Source organism: Narcine bancroftii, chromosome 6 (genome assembly GCF_036971445.1).
Source record: "Narcine bancroftii isolate sNarBan1 chromosome 6, sNarBan1.hap1, whole genome shotgun sequence".
In the NCBI taxonomy this organism is placed as follows: Eukaryota; Metazoa; Chordata; class Chondrichthyes; order Torpediniformes; family Narcinidae; genus Narcine; species Narcine bancroftii.
Window position 1 is genome coordinate 91,418,338 of NC_091474.1, and position 19,396 is coordinate 91,437,733.

At 45.4% G+C, this 19,396-nt stretch overlaps 1 protein-coding gene across 8 annotated transcripts in view; it reads right to left on the reverse strand.

Annotated features, from left to right (window-relative positions):
- The window catches only part of LOC138736340 (paladin-like), a 175,423-nt gene that overhangs the window by 54,486 nt on the left and 101,541 nt on the right, over positions 1 to 19,396 (reverse strand). For 5 of the 8 annotated variants that reach the window (XM_069885686.1, XM_069885687.1, XM_069885689.1 and 2 more), the window contains exons 13-18: positions 18,956 to 19,069; positions 16,598 to 16,777; positions 14,475 to 14,672; positions 13,329 to 13,469; positions 11,748 to 11,819; positions 9,811 to 9,951 (exon numbers count right to left, since the gene is read on the reverse strand). In XM_069885686.1, the coding sequence (XP_069741787.1) occupies positions 9,811 to 9,951; positions 11,748 to 11,819; positions 13,329 to 13,469; positions 14,475 to 14,672; positions 16,598 to 16,777; positions 18,956 to 19,069 (846 nt within the window). Of the gene's footprint in view, positions 1 to 5,584; positions 5,678 to 9,810; positions 9,952 to 11,747; positions 11,820 to 13,328; positions 13,470 to 14,474; positions 14,673 to 16,597; positions 16,778 to 18,955; positions 19,070 to 19,396 lie in introns of all 8 variants that reach the window. The other 3 variants (XM_069885693.1, XM_069885692.1, XM_069885691.1) reach the window with 3 other exon arrangements.

Below are 19,396 nucleotides of genomic sequence, written 5' to 3' on the forward strand. Positions count from 1 at the left end.
GTACAGGATGTAAATGCTGATGTTGTATCTTTTTCTTTCTTCTTTGGCTTGGCTTCGCGGACGAATATTTATGGAAGGGTATGTCCACATCTGCTGCAGGCTCGTTGATGACTGACAAGTCCGATGCGAGACAGGCAGGCATGGTTGCAGCAGTTGCAAGGGAAAATTGGTGGGTTGGGGTTGGGTGTTGGGTTTTTCCTCCTTTGTCTTTTGTCAGTGAAGTGGGCTCTGCGGCCTTCTTCAAAGGAGGTTGTACCCGCCGAACTGTGAGTCGCCAAGATGCACGGTTGGAGGCGATATCAGCCCACTAGCGGTGGTCAATGTGGCAGGCACCAAGAGATTTCTTTAGGCAGTCCTTGTACCTCTTCTTTGGTGCACCTCTATCTCGGTGGCCAGTGGAGAGCTCGCCAAATAACACGATCTTGGGAAGGCGATGGTCCTCCATTCTGGAGACGTGACCCACCCAGCGCAGTTGGGTCTTCAGCAATGTGGATTCGAGGCTTGCGGACTCTGCCAGCTCGAGTACTTCGATGTTGGTGATGAAGTCACTCCAATGAATGTTGAGGATGGAGTGGAGACAGCGCTGATGGAAGCGTTCTAGGAGCTGTAGGTGATGCCAATAGAGGACCCATGATTCAGAGCCGAACAGGAGCGTGGATATGACAACGGCTCTGTACACGCTGATCTTTGTATGTTTCTTCAGGTGGTTGTTTTTCCAGACTCTTTTATGTAGTCTTCCAAAGGTACTATTTGCCTTGGCGAGTCTGTTGTCTATCTCGTTGTCGATCCTTGCATCCGATGAAATGGTGCAGCCGAGGTAGGTAAACTGGTTGACCATTTTGAGTTTTGTGTGCCCGATGGAGATGTGGGGGTCTGGTAGTCATGGTGGGGAGCTGGTTGATGGAGGACCTCAGTTTTCTTCAGGCTGACTTCCAAACCAAACATTTTGGCAGCTTCCGCAAAACAGGACATCATGCGCTGGAGAGCTGGCTCTGAATGGGCAACTAAAGCGGCATCGTCTGCAAAGAGTAGTTCACGGACAAGTTGCTCTTGTGTCTTGGTGTGAGCTTGCAGGCGCCTCAGATTGAAGAGACTGCCATCCGTGCAAAGAGTAGTTCACGGACAAGTTGCTCTTGTGTCTTGGTGTGAGCTTGCAGGCGCCTCAGATTGAAGAGACTGCCATCCGTGCCATACCGGATGTAAACAGCATCTTCATTGTTGAGGTCTTTCATGGCTTGTTTCAGCATCATGCTGAAGAAGATAGTAAAGAGGGTTGGTGCGAGGACGCAGCCTTGCTTCACGCCATTGTCAATAGAGAAGGGTCGGGAGAGCTCATTGCTGTATCTGACCCGACCTTGTTGGTTTTTGTGCAGTTGGATAACCATGTTGAGGAACTTGGGAGGGGGCATCCGAGGCACTCTAGTATTTGCCAAAGCTCTTTCCTGCTCATGGTGTCGAAGGCTTTGGTGAGGTCAACAAAGATGATGTAGAGTCCTTTGTTTTGTTCTCTGAACTTTTCTTGGAGCTGTCTGAGGGCAAACACCATGTCAGTAGTTCCTCTGTTTGCGCGAAAGCCACATTGTGATTCTGGGAGGACATTTTCGGCGACACTAGGTATTAGTTTATTAAGGAGAATCCTAGCGAAGATTTTGCCTGCAATGGAGAGCAGCATGATTCCCCTGTAGTTTGAGCAGTCTGATTTCTCGCCTTTGTTTTTGTACAGGGTGATGATGATGGTATCACGAAGGTCCTGAGGCAGCTTTCCTTGGTCCGAGCAGTGCATGAAAAACTCATGCAATTTGGTATGCAGAGTTTTGCCACCAGCCTTCCAGACGTCTGGAGGGGATTCCATCCATACCTGCTGCTTTGCCACTTTTCAGTTGTTCAATTGCCTTATATGATTCATCCCGGGTAAGGACCTCATCCAGCTCTAGACTCAAGGGCTGTTGAGGGAGCTGGAGCAGGGCGGATTCTTGGACTGAGCGGCTCTTGCACCCTGCACCCAGAGCCCCAGCTGGTCAGCGGGCCCCCACCAAACACGGACAGGCTGGGGCAGAGGCAAGCCCCAAGTCTGCGCCCCACCAGAGCGGCCTTGCCTGGGGAACCTCCGGGGTGTTTTGCAAGGCGTGGGAAAGGTTGTGGTCCTGTGTGTTCCTGCCCACTTGACCCTGCATGGTACAGCCTGTCCGGGGGCTCCAGGGTGCAGCAGGAGGGGCAGAAGAAAGCTCGCCCACACCGCCAGCACTCGGCCGCAGCAGGAGTAAACGCACGCAGGCTGATTCCAGGGCACACCACTCCATAACTGTGAACAGCGGTCGTAGATCTCCCGATATGGTTCGACCTAAAAGGGGAGGCAGGCCTCTTCAGCCCCAGTTAAGCAACCTGCATAGGAGAAGGACACTCCGATATAAAACCTACGACCCAAGGACCTCGCTGCCACGTCCCAGCTAGCTTGGCCACGGCACACAAACCATGGGTGTAAAGGGTGGGGCCAGTACTGCGCACACTGCACTCCACCTAAAAGCTCCTTTGCGCAGGCCCGAAGACAGGTCCACGTCCACCCCCTCAAAAGATGCACACAAACTCAAGCTAGCATGCTGGAGCATCAGAACCATGCTAGACAAGGCTGACAGCCACCGACCTGAACGTCGGTCTGCCCTCATCGCACATGAACTCCTCAGACTCGACATCGACATAGCCGCTCTCAGCGAAGTTTGCCTTGCAGATGTAGGCAGCCTCCAAGAACACGGCGCAGGCTACACACTCTACTGGTCTGGCAAACCTCAGGCTGAGCAACGCCTATCTGGAGTTGGCTTCATGGTCAAGAACTCAATTGCCTCCAAACTCGAAAACCTCCCAACAGGCCACTCTGACCGGATCATGTCCATGCGACTCCCCCTTCAAACAAGTGTCGCATCACCCTCATCAGTGTCTATGCTCCAACCCTCCAGGCGGAACCAGCAGAAAAGGACAAGTTCTACACTGATCTGCTCAACTTCATCCAACGCACCCTTACAGCCGACAAGGTTGTCATCCTTGGCGACTTCAATGCTCGCGTCGGCAAAGACACAGAAACCTGGCCAGGAATCCTGGGCAAGCATGGCGTCGGCAAGTGCAACGACAATGGGCGCCTCCTGTTGGAGCTCTGCGCAGAACAGCGGCTTGTCATTACTAACACCTTTTTCCAGCAGAGGGACAGCCTGAAGACTACCTGGATGCATCCCCGATCCAAACACTGGCACCTCCTGGACTACGTTCTGGTGTGAGGAAGAGAGAAACGAGATGTGCTCCACACCAGGGTCATGCCCAGTGTGGAATGCCACACTGACCACCGGCTGGTTCGCTGCAAGCTCAACATTCACTTCAAGCCAAAGTTCAAGAACAGTAAAGCCCCCAGAAAGAGGTTCAATGTTGGAAACTTGCAGTCAGACGAAGTGAGGAGGAACTTCCAGGCAAACCTCCAAGCAAAGCTCGAGGATGAAAACTGCCTCACGGACACGTCTCCTGAAACCGTCTGGGATTAGCTGAAAATGGCAATACTGCAATCCACTGAAGAGGTACTGGGCTTCTCCTCCAGGAAAAACAAGGACTGGTTTGATGAAAACAACCAGGAAATCCAGGAGCTGCTGGCAAAGAAGCGATCTGCCCACCAGGCTCACCTTGCAAAACCTTCCTGGCCAGAGAGAAAACGAGCCTTCCGTCTCGCATGCAGCCACCTTCAGCGCAAACTGTGGGAGATCCAAAATGAGTGGTGGACTAGCCTCGCCAAACGAATCCAGCTTAGCGCCGACATTGGTGACTTCAGGGGTTTTCATGAGACACTAAAGGTGGTGTACGGCCCCTCACCCCAAGTCCAAAGCCCTCTGTGCAGCTCAGACGGCAAAGTCCTCCTCAGCGACAAGATCTCCATCCTCAATCGATGGTCAGAACACTTCCAATCTCTTTTCAGTGCCAACCGCTCAGTGCAAGAATCCGCCCTGATGTTGTATAAATAACGTACAAAGTAAGAGTCTTTAAATGAAACTGATTGTTGTTTGGTGGAACAGTAGCAACTATTCCTGAACCTGGAGTCCTGATGGAAGCAGTGAAAACAGTGCATGTCCTTGACGATTGCTGCTGCTCTCCGACAGCAGTGTTCAAAGTGGATTTTCTTGTCGGTGGGGAGAGATTTGCCTGTGATGTCCTGGGGTGCGTCCAAAATCTTTTGCAGGGGTTTCCGCTCAGAGCTTATAGGTGATGCAGCCATCACGTGGTGATGCAGCCAGTCAACACACTTTCCATTGCATATCTGTAGAAGTTTGCCAAGGTTTCCAATGTCATAGTGAACCTCCGCAAACTCCTGAGGAAACAGAGGCGTTGACATGCTTCCTTCACGATGACATTAGTATGTTGTTTCCAGGATAGGTCTTTCAATACAGTGAGTCCCAGAAATATAAATTTGCTCACCCTCTTCTCCTCTGATTCCCCCCAATGATCACTGGATCGTACACCTCTGAAGTCCACAATCAGTTCCTTGACTTTGGTGACACTGAGTGCAAGTACACCCTTCAGCCAAGTTTTCAATCTCCCTCTTGTAAGGTGACTTTTATCGTCAGCATATTGATAGACGATGTCATCGTCGTACTGGGCCCCACAGACATTGGTGTGACGATAGTAGAGCAGAGGGCTAAGAGCGCAGCCTATGGTGCTCCAGTACTGATGGAGATTGTCGAGATGTTCTTGCCAATCCACAGGTCTTTGGGATGAAGGACGCAACTGGACAAAATGCAAGAAACCAGAGGGATAACATGCAAACTGCACACAACTCATTGGAGGTAGGATTGAACCCAGGGCTTTGTTCACATGATCCTTCCATCTCTCCCTCAACCTTCTTCCATACTAACTCACTTCCTCTGTCCTCTACTTAAGATGTTCCCTTCCATTACTTGTGCAGCCCCAAAATTCATAAAAACACATCCAAAAATGTTCAGGAAGCAAAATCTTCATTGTCCATTATTACCTGAAGTGATCAAGCAAAGGAAAATTCCTTTTTTTTGGTCTCTTTCTCAGTTGTGACAGTGCTTGGGATGCTTGGTTTGGAAAGTGGATCATATGCACCACCTACTGGTGATATTCAATCGCAACCTTTGCCAGCACACAACTCAGTCCTGCTGTTGGAGTCTATGTGCCCTATCACTTTGTCCCAGGTGGATGGGCAGCCATGCATCGGGTCTGCAGAGCGGCTATAACAATGTGTCCCTACTGTTACAGCGTGGGTCAGTCTTGCAGAAGAGGGTTTTCACTCACAGGAGCTCAAAGTTAAACATGAAAATCTGCAAAAGCTGTAATTGTGTAAATTTACTCGCATGACCTGCTGACTGAGATCCACAAGGGATCTTTAGAAATTCCTCCCCCGGGAACTGTCGGAATGGTCTCTCTCCGGCTAATAATTGGAGTTTCTTTAGCGCGCTGTTCCTGACCCCCACCCCGTGGCTTGCCCTTTCGCGGCTGGGATGTCCACGTGTTGCATGAGTGTAATATTGCGTGACTCAGAGCTGCCATGCTCAGGCCCGCTTTGGGAGTGGGTGGGGAACGCAGCACTTACGCATTTAGTAGTTGCTTAACTTGCACCAGCAAAGACGCGCCACTCAGCCCATTGGCGTGCACACCTCAGTCCATCACTTAGAAATAGTAGTACCTGTTATAATGCAGGATAACATGGCATGAGCAGTTCAACACCACAGAAAAGTCATAGAAAATGCAGAGGCTGGAACGATGAAACAGAAAATGTTGGAAACACTCAGCAATTCCAGAAACATCCGTGAAAAGCAAAACATTTGACCCAAATGTATTACCAGAATTCACACTTTTTATATTAAAAATATTAATAGTCAGAGCAAAGAATTAAAATTGCCTCCAGCACCAAAAATCTTCTACTATTCTTGAATTAGCAGGTAGCAAGAGTTAAAGAATCTTTTACATTGGTCTACAAGAGTTAGTGAGAAACAACTCGATACTGAACTATAATTAAAGCTTGAAACCTTGGGTCAGGAATAACTTAAACTCACAACATGCCTGTGCAGGGAAAAAACACATGGAGAAACATTATGAGAATCCAAATGAGGTACTAGGATGAGAAGCTGCAACAATGAACTGGGCTTTTTGCAGGACATTAAAGGTGGAATTTATGGAAAGAAACTCCCAAGCCTGCATTCCAGGTAGCATGGTTCTCAAAAATGGGACAATGTGTAATAAAAGAGACTAAATGCAGATTGGTGAAGAGTTGAAGAAAGTCTGCAGATGCCGCGATTGTAGCAAAAAAACACACTTAAACGCTGGAGGAACTCAGCAGGTCTCGCAATGTCCGTAAGAGGTAAAGATATATTCTCAACGTTTCAGGCCTTAGCCCTTCCTCAAGGAATAAGCAAAGTACAGGAATGCTCAGAAAATATGACAGTGCTGGCTGAGGGAGCCCAGACCAACAAAAGATGTTAATTGGATATGATAAGAGGAGAGGTGATTGACACACTACCAATAACTCCAAAGACGAGAAGTTACCTGATGGGCTTTTATTGCCCTAAACAAACAGCATGTCTCAGGTTGCTGGTTTGAGTTTGTTCTGGGGGAAGGGGTTATGGCGTTTCTACCTTTATTAGGGGAATCGGGGGAGGAGTCACTGGTACAATCAGCAAGGGGGAAGGCTGGCCATACACATACACTCAGTACTAACAGTGATTTCACCACAGTGAGAATTGATTTTGGCTCGGTGAAAGGAGACAGAGGGAAACAGAGCTGTGGGTAAGAGGTGGGGGGCGGGGGTTTACAGAAACCAGAGAAGTCTATGCTAATGCCATCTGGTTTGAGGGTGTCCAGTCAGAAGATGGGGTGGTGCTCCTCCAATTTGCTGGTGGTCTCAGTCAGGCAGTGCATGACAGATGTCAGCAAGGGAATGGGGGCGGGGAATTGAAATGGTATAGACACCAATGAAAGCGCTGGTGGAACTGGAACAGTTGCAGAAGCTGATGTGTTTGTTGATTAATCTTTTCCATATTGTCTGAGCCTGTTCTAACTCCCTTAACTGCACCATAGAAGAGCGGAGTCAGATATACTTGAATAATTCGGGGAAGAGATCAGGCAAAGTACTGAAGCAGATATCACTGGAATGCTTTTTTTCTAAATAGAATGTCTTTCGTGAATGAAGAATACTTGTGACAGGTCACCAGCTTGTCAAAACTGTCAAATATAACCCAGGCACTGAGGATAATGACAGTGAAATTTGAAAATCAATTTGCACATCCTGCAACTTATATAGTTGCAGAATTCAGTCTTCAACCGTTGGCTTTTAAGAAAGAAAAAAATGTTGGACCACTCCACAGATCCAGCAGCATCAGCGGGGAGAGAGGGGAGGAAAAAAAACTTTTTTTGGGACTTCATTGACTCTTGTGCTGCCATTCCTGGCTAAATCTACACCCAAGAAAGTGCCCCAAGTCCACTACTACCTTGGAAGCCGAAGGAAATTCAGCACATCTCCAGTGGCTCCTGTCAATTTTTATAGATGCATCATAAAAAGTATCCTGTCCGGATGCATCGGTACGGGGGACTGCCCAAGACTGCAAGCAACTGGCTCAGGCCATTGTACACACACCAACTTCCAACTCTACCTATACTTCCCGCTGCCTTGGGAAAGGAGCCAATGTAGTAAGAGACCAATCCCACTCTTTTCACCCAATTTCATCAGGCAGAAGGCACACAAGTTTGAAAAACGCACACCACCAGTTTCAAGAACAGTTCATTTCCAGCTGTTGGCATGAAAGACCTCTCAGTAAAATGATGACACCCTCACTCTGTTTTTAATGAAACATGGTCTCTGTAACATTATACTTTTGTTTTATTTTGCCTGTTGTACTTAAGCAATATAAAAGTTGTTCGCTGAACCTTGGGACATCTCAATTCATTTCATATTCACTTTTTGATTTAGATTTCCACATCAGTGCTGGTTAATGGGAACCTATTGGTGAAGATTGTGAAAATTCAGAGGATGATCTAATGGATTGAAGAATAGGAAGAAGGAAGGCTTTGTTTTTGCTGTTATATTTGTGTGGAATGAAGAGTCATCAACTGGCAAATAAAGGTTAGTTTTGGAGTATTTCTACTTTCCTGACATATCATTACCCATGATCACAAACAACAGTGGAGGAAAACAATGCCCCGGTTTATCAATGCCCTCTTCGTACAAAGGGGAAAATTCATTTGGCTTTTCAGTAGCCGGAAAATGAGGCTTCACATTCACCAGATGGCCAACATTCCCACTGTGAGTCACTCTGGAATTTCTGCCTGCTCCAACAGGCAGCTGAATTATAATATCAAATACTACTGGCATCACAGGGGAAAGGTTACTGATGGAAGCCATTCACGGTGAAAGGCTGCATTATTTCTTCATTCATTTGTTGCGGCCTTCGCAGTACTATCCCATTTACCAAAACGTAGCAAACCGCTGTGAATTTGTCGCTGATTCAAATGGCCTCGCGTTCATTTGTCTAACTCAGTTTTATCCAACATTTATACTGACATGAGTGGTGATTCGTTACATCCTAAATTAGTTACAACCAGATAGAAGATACATCACAACAGAACATGACAAACAGCAAAATAGTTGTTCTGTAGACTCTATAAAACTATGAGACATTTACTATGTAGTAGCACTATGTGCTACCTTTTGCACCGCACTCACAAACCACCTTAAATAATCCCTTACAGAGCACGAATGGCATAGTAAGGTGGTATGTGAGTGGGGGCAAAAAAGAGTAAAACACACCACATTTAAGATCAAGATGTTTCATTGACTGAACAAAATACATCCAGATTTTGCAAGGAGTATTACAAGCATTAAAATAACTGTGCTGGAGAATCTGCTCAACTGTTAGATATATAACAGTATACCCAAACAGCTTTTATGTGGTAGATCAAAATTAACTGTTTAAATGTATTCAGATTTCAATTTTGTATTTAGAAGTGTGTCTTCTATTACACAATTAAAGAGGTCCCTGCTCAAGCTGTGCACTGGCGCTCCTGCTGCCATAAAATGGAGTCTCATTGCCCCCCCCCCACCACTTGATGTGAAATGACTGCCTGTCAGGATGGGTGTGGTGTGTAGTGTGGACATTTGGTGCTGAGAACAGGGGCTGGGCCTACACTGGCCACCACAGCGAGTCCAGCTGCATCACATTTCGTGCTTGACTGATTGCCCAGACCCCACCATCAGTTCATCACCTCCATTCTCATGGTTTGGCTGCTCAGCTCTCCCCAGCCTGGATGAGGTCTGTCGATTTCAGGAAAATGTGAAGGCCATCCCTAGGAATGACCAGTCTTTCCCTAAGCCCCACCTCCCCCCCCCCCAATTACACTCCCCACCCCACCAGCAACTTTCCTGGTAGGCAACTGTTGCAAGTTGTCTCAGGGGCACAATCCCACTCTGGGCCAAGTGGAAATGGGATCGATTTACTTTTCCATTGCTGCGGGACTGCCAGCAGAGGAGCGAGCTCATAACCAGAGTCCTGGCACAGGAGTGAGCCGCGGAAGGTGTTCTCCAGGTCCCTAGAATTGCCTGCCATGGATCCCAATGTAAATAACATCAGAACAATCCTTCTCGCGCTGATTCTACTCACATTCTTGTTCCCAGCAACACACCAAAAGCACTGAATGAGGGACAGGAGTATGGCTCATGTTGTACTTTCCACATTCTAACATCCTGACCCCACTAATCCAGATTGTAATTTGCACGCAAGGGGAAAATTTCTCTAACGGATGGTTGACCTGGTTATCATGACTCACCTGCCTGTAAGTGCAGATAATGATTTCTCTCAGATGATAATGCATGGGAGTCATGGTCTCGCTTACAGCATCCAGAGCCAAATCAACTTCCCTCTTCATTTTATGGCCTTCGGGAAGCATTCGAACAATTTGCATTACAACCTGGAAGAGCAGACATTCAATAGTTTTAAATCGGCAGGTTTACATCTACAAGCTTTGCTCCTTTAATGGATTTTTTCTTTTAAATTAGGCAAAATAATGGCCTTGATATTGATGGGGAGCTCCATCACAACATGGGTAGTCTTCAACCCAATATCTAACCTAGAACAGCACATCACAGGAACGGGTCCTATGGCACAAAACAGGAAACCAAATTCAACTAAATCTCTTCTTGGGTATGAACATCTCTGGAGACCTACCCGAGGGCCTCCACGTTGATGCACTCAAGGACAAGGCTGGCCAGCGGCTATACTTCATGAGGAGTTTGACATTTGGAATGGCATGCCACCAAAGACTTGGAAATTTTCCACCGAAGTACTGTAGAGAGTATTCTGAGTGATTGCATCACTGTCTGGTACGGAGGTGCCAATGCACGGGACAAGAATAAAATGACAGAGAGTTGTGAACTCGGCCAGCGCCATTACGGGCACCAGTATCCTCTCCATCGAGGACATCAACAAGAGAGCGTTTCTTAAGAAAGCAGCCTCTATCCTCAAGCACTCCCATCACTGAAGCCCTCTTTACACTGCTACCATTGGGAAAAAGGTACAGGAGCCTACACCCAACCGTACAAAAACAACTTCTTCCCCTCCACCATCATATTTCTGAGTGGACAATGAACCACAGACTCTACCTCTTCTTTTGCACTAATTTCTTTATTATTTATGCAATTTATAGCAACATTTGCATCTGTGGTGCTGCCGCACAACAACGAATTTCGTGACGCCTTCATGACAGTACAGGTGCTCTCCGACTTACGATTTTTTTGAAGTTACGTTGGTTGAAATTCGTACTTCCAATTTCAAATTCTGATGTGTTTCCGTGCCGTCTTTAATTGTAAATTGCTTATTGCAAGTGGTTGTTTTGTAAAACCTATACCCGAGTGTCGATGACGCAGTGCATTCTACGAGCTGTTCTCGACCATCATCAGAAGGGAGTGAAATTGATGATCCTGTCACTTTAGCGTCCCCCATCATCTAGCAATTAATTTTAACTCAATGCTTCAAACATTCTTCATGCCCAGTGTGCTTTCTGCTGTGTACGTTAATGTTTTTTTTCCAGTGTGGAATAAAGGTATTCAAAATTTAATCATTAAAAAAAGGTAGGTACTTCCTCACCCTTTTTCGACTTAAGATTTTTTTTCAACTTACGATGCATTTGCCGGAACGTAACCCCATCGTACGTTGAGGAGCACCTGTAAATTCTGATTCTGCTGCACGTAACACACCTCCCATTTCCCTGAAAGTGACTGTGTCTATTTAAAAATCACAGTGGTTCTCAACCTTCCCCTTCACACCCTACCTTAAGCAATTCCTTACTAATCACAGGGCACTGATGGCGCAGGGAGTATTTAAAAGTGGGATGTGAATGGAAAGGGAAAAGGTTAAGAACCACTGATCTATCGCATCTGCTTTCACCCCTCCCTCTGGCAATCCATTTCAGCCACCTACCAATATCCATGTGCAACCTGCGCCACACATCTTCTTAAACTAACCCCCCACCTCCACAGCCCCATCCAATCACCTTCAATGCATGGTCTCTAGTATTTGACATAAATAACATTTTTACTTGGCATCGAATCTGAATTATAATTACAAAGTGACCCCAAGACGGAATATCATATAGAGATTCAGTACGAGACATTCTGAAAGTTAATGATAAACGTGAGCTGTAAATATTCAGGGAGTCTTGTGTGAGACTTCAGATCCCATTTAGTTGATAAGCTTGTTTTTACAAACCTCAAATTCCCCCTTTGTATACTTGGCATCTGGCACACTCACAAGTTCATCCTCGCTGTTTTCAGGAATGCCCTGGAAGAAGAATGGGGAATAACATTTAATAACCGTCCCTTATGATCTTTATTGATTAGCCATCTTCTCGATGAACTTCCACCCATGCAGTGAAGGTATTTCCACAGTGCCGTTGGGTAGGGAACACCAGGAATCTAACCGACAATGATAGAACGTTGATAACATTTCAAGTCAGCTTGGCATGCAAGTTGGAGGGGAACCTGTGAGTGGGACCCCACTGGCCTGCTGCCTTTAACTCTTCAGGTAAATCCAAACTCTCTCAGTTCTGGTCACCTCATTTCGGGAAGGATGTGAAAGCTGTGGAGAGGAGATTTACCAGAACGTTACTTGGATTGGAAAATATGTCTTATGAGCAAGATCAGCCAAGCTGAGACTTTTCTCTCTGCAGCAAAGAGAGGAGACTTAATAGATTCTGAGAGGCATAGACAGGGTGGACAGCCATTTTATCCTAGGATGGGAGTAGCAAACACCAGAGGACAAAGTGAAGGGAGGAAAGTTTAACTTGAGGGGAAACATTACGAGTAAGTTTTATTGTTATACACAGAATTGAGGGTACCAGGGCCGGTGTTAGAGGCTGGAACAATAGGGGCATTTGCAATTGGCACATGGATAAAAGAAAAATAGAGGGTTATGAGGTAGGGAGGGTTTAATTTTTTTTGGCAGATGTGTTGGTCAGCACAACATCATTGGGCCAAAGAGTCTGTTCTGTGCTGTAATGATCCATGATAGAAGCTGTAGAATTGAGAATTGCTGATCAAAGTCTTTGTGTGACCTCCTTCATCTTGAAGAGCCTTGCCACACTTGGGCCACTGCCAGCAAGTCTGAGGCTTTGATCATTCTCAAAGTAGGTTCTTCACCCTCTGTGGATGGTCGCATGACCTCAGATCTGTCTGGATCCTTCCCGACTTGCTCCGTGGTGTCCCTAATAATTTCCTGAGACACCTCCTCTCCCCAACTCATCTTGGCTCCATTCCAAATCATCTCCTATTTCCCCACTGGATCATGTCCTTGGACACACCTCGCTTCTTCTCGCTACACTCATGACCCTCTGCCCTGCCTGCAATCCTCTCCACCACAGATTATTCCTTTCACCTCAGTCCTACTCGGTTTCCCTGCAACATTCTTCACAGCAGAGGGAAGGGCATTCTGAAAGGAGAGGTTGAATGGCCAGTTGTCACGAAATGAATTTTTAGTCACCCGTAACATCAGTTATATAACCTTTAACCACCTATGGACACTGTGAGACCTGCTTAGTTCACCAGCATTTTTGTGTTCTTCAACAGCCAACCGTTTATGCCCAATTGTCAGCTGAGCGTGATACCTTGGACCTTGTGCGGGGCAATTATTAGTATGCAGGAACCCCACCAAGTTGGTGTCGGGCTTCACCCAGAATTATGTACTAAAGCAATGTAACCACATTAAAACCTGGAATGCTTCATCTGAATTCCCCACCAGTGGTAGGAGGGTGCAAGAGGCATCAATAATGACCTATCATTGCAAAGCACCAACCTTGAGGTGCCAGAATATGAGCAGGGTTATCACCATGGCAGTCGTTGTCCTTCCTTCTCCGTTATGACAGTTGAAGACGATTGCTGAAGAGGAATCTTTGGTCAACACCATTTTTATGACTTCCATCAACTTATCGAAGTCCTCGAGGGGAATTAGAAATACAGCAATAAATGACAGAATTGTCAGAAATTTTTTTTAAAAATCAGATGAATTCAGACAGACCGGCCCAAGTAATACATGTTTGTTTGTTTATTTATTTATTTAACGGAAGACTCCAGTGAAAGAAACTGATCATGACGGAGGTTTGCATCTGGAATTTGGGCTGCCAATGGTTTGAGCAGGAGCGGGAGGGCTGGAGGCAAATCCACAGACCCTCAGTGACTCTGAAGAGACTCTCTTTTGCTCCTCACTCTCTCTCTCTCTCTCTCTCTCAATTGTTAGAGAGCGTCAAGAATGCTCAGGGTGACTCTTTGTTTGCCAACAAATGTTAAAAGTATATCATGTACGTTACATTTTTAATGTACGATTATGTGACAATAAAAGGAACCTTCAACCTTGAAATGAGCTGCGATATCAAACTTAAGTGGGCATGATCCAGAGTGTCAAGTGAAAAGCTTCAGCCTTCGGCAGCGGCTTATGAAGAATGCTCCCCATTGGCAAGGATGGTTAGGGTGTACCTTGGAATTGGAGGAAGGTGAAGTGTGGGCTTGGAGAGGACAAATTATTTTAGTAGTGGGAAACACACTGTTTAATTTCGGGTCGGGTAACAGCAGCTGCGAGAGAGCCTGTTTCCATCCTGTAATGATTTTATAAAATGATTAACAAAAGAAGAAAATGGCTGTAATCTAAGGGGAATTAAAGTCAGTAATTGGTAGCAATAATTCTGACCAGTATAGAAAAATGATTCTTTAAACATATGGTGTTGAGCTACAACAAATCCACGGTCAAATAATTTGCTGTCGACATACTGAGAGTTAGAGACAAAATGGTCATCTGGGCATCGACAGAGTGTGACCCAAACCCTATCATACAGGGAACTGTGGGTTTGGAATAAGCGTGCACAAGTCTGACTTCACACCACAAACAGAAACATTTTACAAAGTGCAGCCAGGTCTTGGTTCTCCCTCAACCGGAGCATCCCTTTACCATTTCTCTGGGAGCGCCACAGTCGAGGATGGGAATCCGTCTGTAAACCAGACCTTGGTGGGAGCCTTTGAGTTGGTTAAACATCTCCTGCATGGTGAAGCAACTTGCAAACTGTTTCATTTGCTTCTCCTTGCCAAGGCACACTTCAAGCAACTTCGGTGATGCCAGGATCTCGTTTTTGAGGCTGCTTTCCAGTTTCTTCTCGAAAGGAAATAAAAGCATCCAATTAGCAAAAGCAAGAAATACATTCATTGCCCTCATTTTATATTTTAATCAACTGGATTTTACTTCTGTTGAATAATTAGGGCAGCACAGTTGGCGTAGCAGTTAGCGCAATGCCATTATAGCGCCAGCGATCGGGACCTGGGTTCAAATCCTGCATTGTCTGTAGGGTGTTTGTACTTTCTTCCCGTGTCTGCGTGGGTTCAAAACGTACCGGGGGTGTAAACTCATTGGGTGTAAATTGGGCAGCATGGACTCATGGGCCAAAATGGCTGGCATGTCTAAATTTAAAATTTAAATTAAATTTAAAAACTGAATTAAAATTAAATTTTAAAAATCACTTTGCTATTTAAATAGATGCCACATTTATCTTTTCAACAGTAAAAATGTAATGGAACAAGATTAAAACAATTCAGGTACAATCGTATTCACGGGAGATATTTCCAAGGATTCAGAAATATTTACCTCCCTTTTCGCATTTTAGATCTTTCCCCTTAGATATTATTGCTCTTCCTCCCAAATATCAGATATAAAAAAAGTTTTACTCCTAATTGTCAATTTGTCTGCTCTACTCTCCAGTTTACCATTGAATGCTTTACAGCTTAACCTGGTAAAATATGGAAAATGACCATTCACAGATCAATAATAATTAGGTTATAATGTAACTACAAACTAATAGGTAATCAATAATATAAATTGTGTTCATTTGAGATTTGCATTACATTTGTAAGAAATTTTTAAAAAGCAAAAACTTCTCAAGTCCATCTGCTCCTTAGGGCTTGTGTTTTGCTCAATGTGTTAACAAATTCCAATTATTTTAATGCTTTCTTATCAATCTGAAAATAGAATATTGGCATTTACCATTTTATTTAAAAAATGCACTCTACCAAGTCTTGCGAAAAACATGGGTTTTAGCACAAAACTGGCATCTGCATGGTTTGCCTGAAAAAATACAGCCCAGAGACAGGCCCTCCAGCACACCGACTCAATGCCATGGTTTTATTCTCATTTTTCAGCCTCATAATGGCTACTTTGACTTTCATTGGGCACAACTCTGGTCCTCCTGTTGAAAAATGACAACTATAGACTCCAAAGGACATCAAAAGCTTAGATGCAAGCCCGGCTCTCGAATACCTGCACCAACGAGGCCATTACAAACGCTTTTGAAGCCAAATGTCTCAAACATTAAGGTACCCTGAATCTGTCTCAAAGGTGCTGTAATTTCGACATGGTCAGACCAAAATGTGTACAAATAACCTTGAATAAAATCTGGAAAGTGCATTTTAATTACGTGAAATGTCTGATTACAGGAGCAAATATGGAAAAAAAAATCTTTGTCCCACACATTATGGAGGGCACTGTATGTAAAACCTACTCAACAATCGAAAACTTACCTACCTCACTCAAACCCCTCTATTTCTCTTGTATCCATGTGTCTAAGTGTCTTTTGAATATCTCTATTGTTCCAGCCCCCACCACCCCTGGCAATGCCTTTTTGGCACTCACTACTCTTTTTTTTTAAAGTACCCCTGTATTCACCCCTAAACTTTCCTCCCCTCACCTTCTGCAGAAGTCCTCTGGAGTTGGCTACTACTGTCCCTCCCGGGAAGAAGCTACTGCTTGTCCACCCTCTCCTTGCTTCAGACTTTTATTAAATAAGTCACCTCTCGAAGAGAGAGGCCCCTATCTCTGCCAACCTTGCCTCATAAGAAACGTTCTCCAATCCAGAAAACATCCTGGTAAATCTCCATGCCTTCCACATCCTTCTTGTCAAGAGGTGACCAGAATTGAACACAATATTCCAAGTATGGTTTAACCCTAGAGACCTGCAACTTTAGGAGGAGGAACTGTACCTGCATATTATACCATTAGTATCTGACAAACATCCAAGGATCACTCACCTCCAATTGTTCTGGTGACTCGGTGGGTACAGTGATGGGCTGCTCTAAGCAGACTGGTTCCCGGGGAGTGTACATTTGACCATTCCCTTCCACCACCACTTCCTCTCGCAGCGTCACCCACAAAATATTGGCATAATTCCTCTTGCTGTCGGTCAGGTAAGTCAGGACTGAGTCACATGCCTGCCAACAGAAACCGCCGACCATCAGATTAATGTTATGCCTTGTACTGTGTGAAAACTTTACAAAATAAACCCTCACCCCTCTCCACAGTGGGTGCATCCAAAAAAAAGTCACTTTATTTAAATACTTCCTTCTAAAGGTGCCAAGTGTGACATTTTTGGGATCACAAATTGCCTCCCTTGTTCGTATTTCAAGTTAGTGTATTTACTCATGTAAAAGTCGATCCCCTATTTGTAGCCAAAAAGAAAATCTGGAATTTTCCCATATACCTAGCGTAAAAGTCGATCCTGGCTTCTCACCATGGTCCCAGCCATCCACAGGCCCGAGCTCCCAACACCTTGGTTGCAGACTCTTGCCTCGGTCGCCTGCTCAGTGGAGCTCCTGACACCACAAACACGGACTCTCGCCTCGGTCGCCTGCTCAGTGGAGCTCCCGACACCACAAACACGGACTCTCGCCTCAGCTCTGGCCGCCTACCGATCGGAACTCCCGACACCCCCGACAATGCAGTTCTCACCGTGGCCTCAACCTCCCCCGTGGGAGGGCACGCATTTCGATGCGCAGACTCTGCATTATTACTTTAATTCATTGCGATTTTGTTTTTTATTCGTTCAGAGATCATTTGGACTTTTGCTATTTATACATTTTGGATTCTAGTGTGAATTTCAGTCCCTCAAAAGTAGTATCCATGTAATAGTCCACCCCATATATTTAACATTAAAAAATGGTCTTGAAATTCAACTTTTACACAAGTACATGTCTTATTGCAGTTCCCCACCAGTGAGAGAAGGGCACTTAAAATGGCCTGTTTCAAACAGACAGGCTCGTGAATTTCAAACAAGACAAAATGGGAAATGAAGAACAGAAGGCACAAGACCAAAGAAGACGGAATCTGGAGCAAATAACTAACTGCTGGAGGAACGCAGTGCGTCAAAGCAACATCTGTGGGAGAAGGAAAAGGTAGCGGTGATGTTTCCGGTTGAGACCCTGAACCAGGCTGACAGGCCACAGGTGGAACCTGAGAAGGAGGGGAGAATTGCCCTGGGCCCCCATATTGGGCATTATTTGGCACGGATAAGTGGCGCCAATGGGCCTGTTGTCCGTGCCGTGAAACTCCTGGGGTGATGACTATTTCATGTAGTTCTTCAGATCAGTGGCATACTGGGGTCTGACTCTTGCCAAAGAGTAATATCAGCTTTGTATTCCTGAAATGTGGCTGATTTTATGTCAGCTACTCATTAAACTTCTGATAGATCAAACAATATTGCTCATTTGAAACCCATTGCTTTATTCCACACTTTGTTCAACACCATGCTTCAAATCTGCAATTTGAACTTGTGATGCACTGTTGTACAGAAAAGCAGACACAAAACAAAAGACTGATGAACAGGCTTTATTCCACTTAAAGTCTCTGTTACAGTGAGCTGTAGCTCCGAGTGACTGACCTCGAGGGGCCAGATGTGGCTTATATCCCAGTGGATGATTGGCAGCTGACTGGGTGGGGTGGGGTCCATTCAGGTCGGCTGATTGACAGCCGGCCAGGTGTGGTCTTGTCCTGCAGTGCTCTTCCTGCAGGTACACAAGTCGCCCCCTGCAGTCGACTAGTGGTGTAACACCACAGAACTTTATGTATTTGTGTTTTTATGGAAGTGCAAGGAGGCCCGTTAGTACTTCATTATTGTGTCCCCAGCTCTGAGGAATATCAACCTGCAATATGGCTCGTCTTTCACTATACCGTTTAACCATGGAATTTTCAAATAATCCAGTCCCTGTTAGAAAGCGGATGCAAATTCTGTCTCCTCCACTTTCTGGTGACTCTTTAACAGTGCACATCAAAATAACAAAATAAATTATTGTCCTTCCTTGACGATTGTTCAATTCCAAAGCCCATGTGTCGCGAATTATTATCCATGCACTTGGTCAGGAATGACTTCTGTGACACATAAATAAAGGGCCTAGATCTATTGGATGAACCATCAACAAGGTAATAAAAGCGTGGTGGGGGGTGGAGTACTGAAGAAAGTCGGATGAAGAAGCAAGTGGAAAAGAGAAAAGCAAAATCAAAAAGCCCAAGTCATGATTGAATTTTGAAGGTCTATGGGAAGGAGGAGAGACCAATAATGTGCTACAATTTCCTTCACCGCGTTATCAGGAGGTGCTACAAGAGGAATGCACTACCTCTAAACTGGGCTGTGCCATGCCATAGATTGGCATTTTTGGAACCCTTCTAAAATTGGCCACTTTCATCTCTCTCATGGTGCCGAGCACATCTGGAGCTTCGTCTGCAACCTGCTGAAACAAACGATGGTGGTTATCAAACAGTGCGCTCACCATTAACCCTTCCTGACTTTCCCCCACTCTCCTCCGCTCACGAGTCTTGCACCATGAATAAAAACATGTGGGAGTGAACTCTCCGTACTTGCATGCTGAGGTAGCTCAGAGATGGAGATTTCTCTACATTGGTTAAATAAACAAAGGAGCTGTCATACTGTCAGCAAAAGAGCTCAGAGAGCAAATTTGTTTGCATGTTTCTGATCGGCACTAGGACATTTCCAGGACTCTAATATTAACTATCATAATAATTCGAATGATGGAGCAGACACGATGGAGTGAATTGCC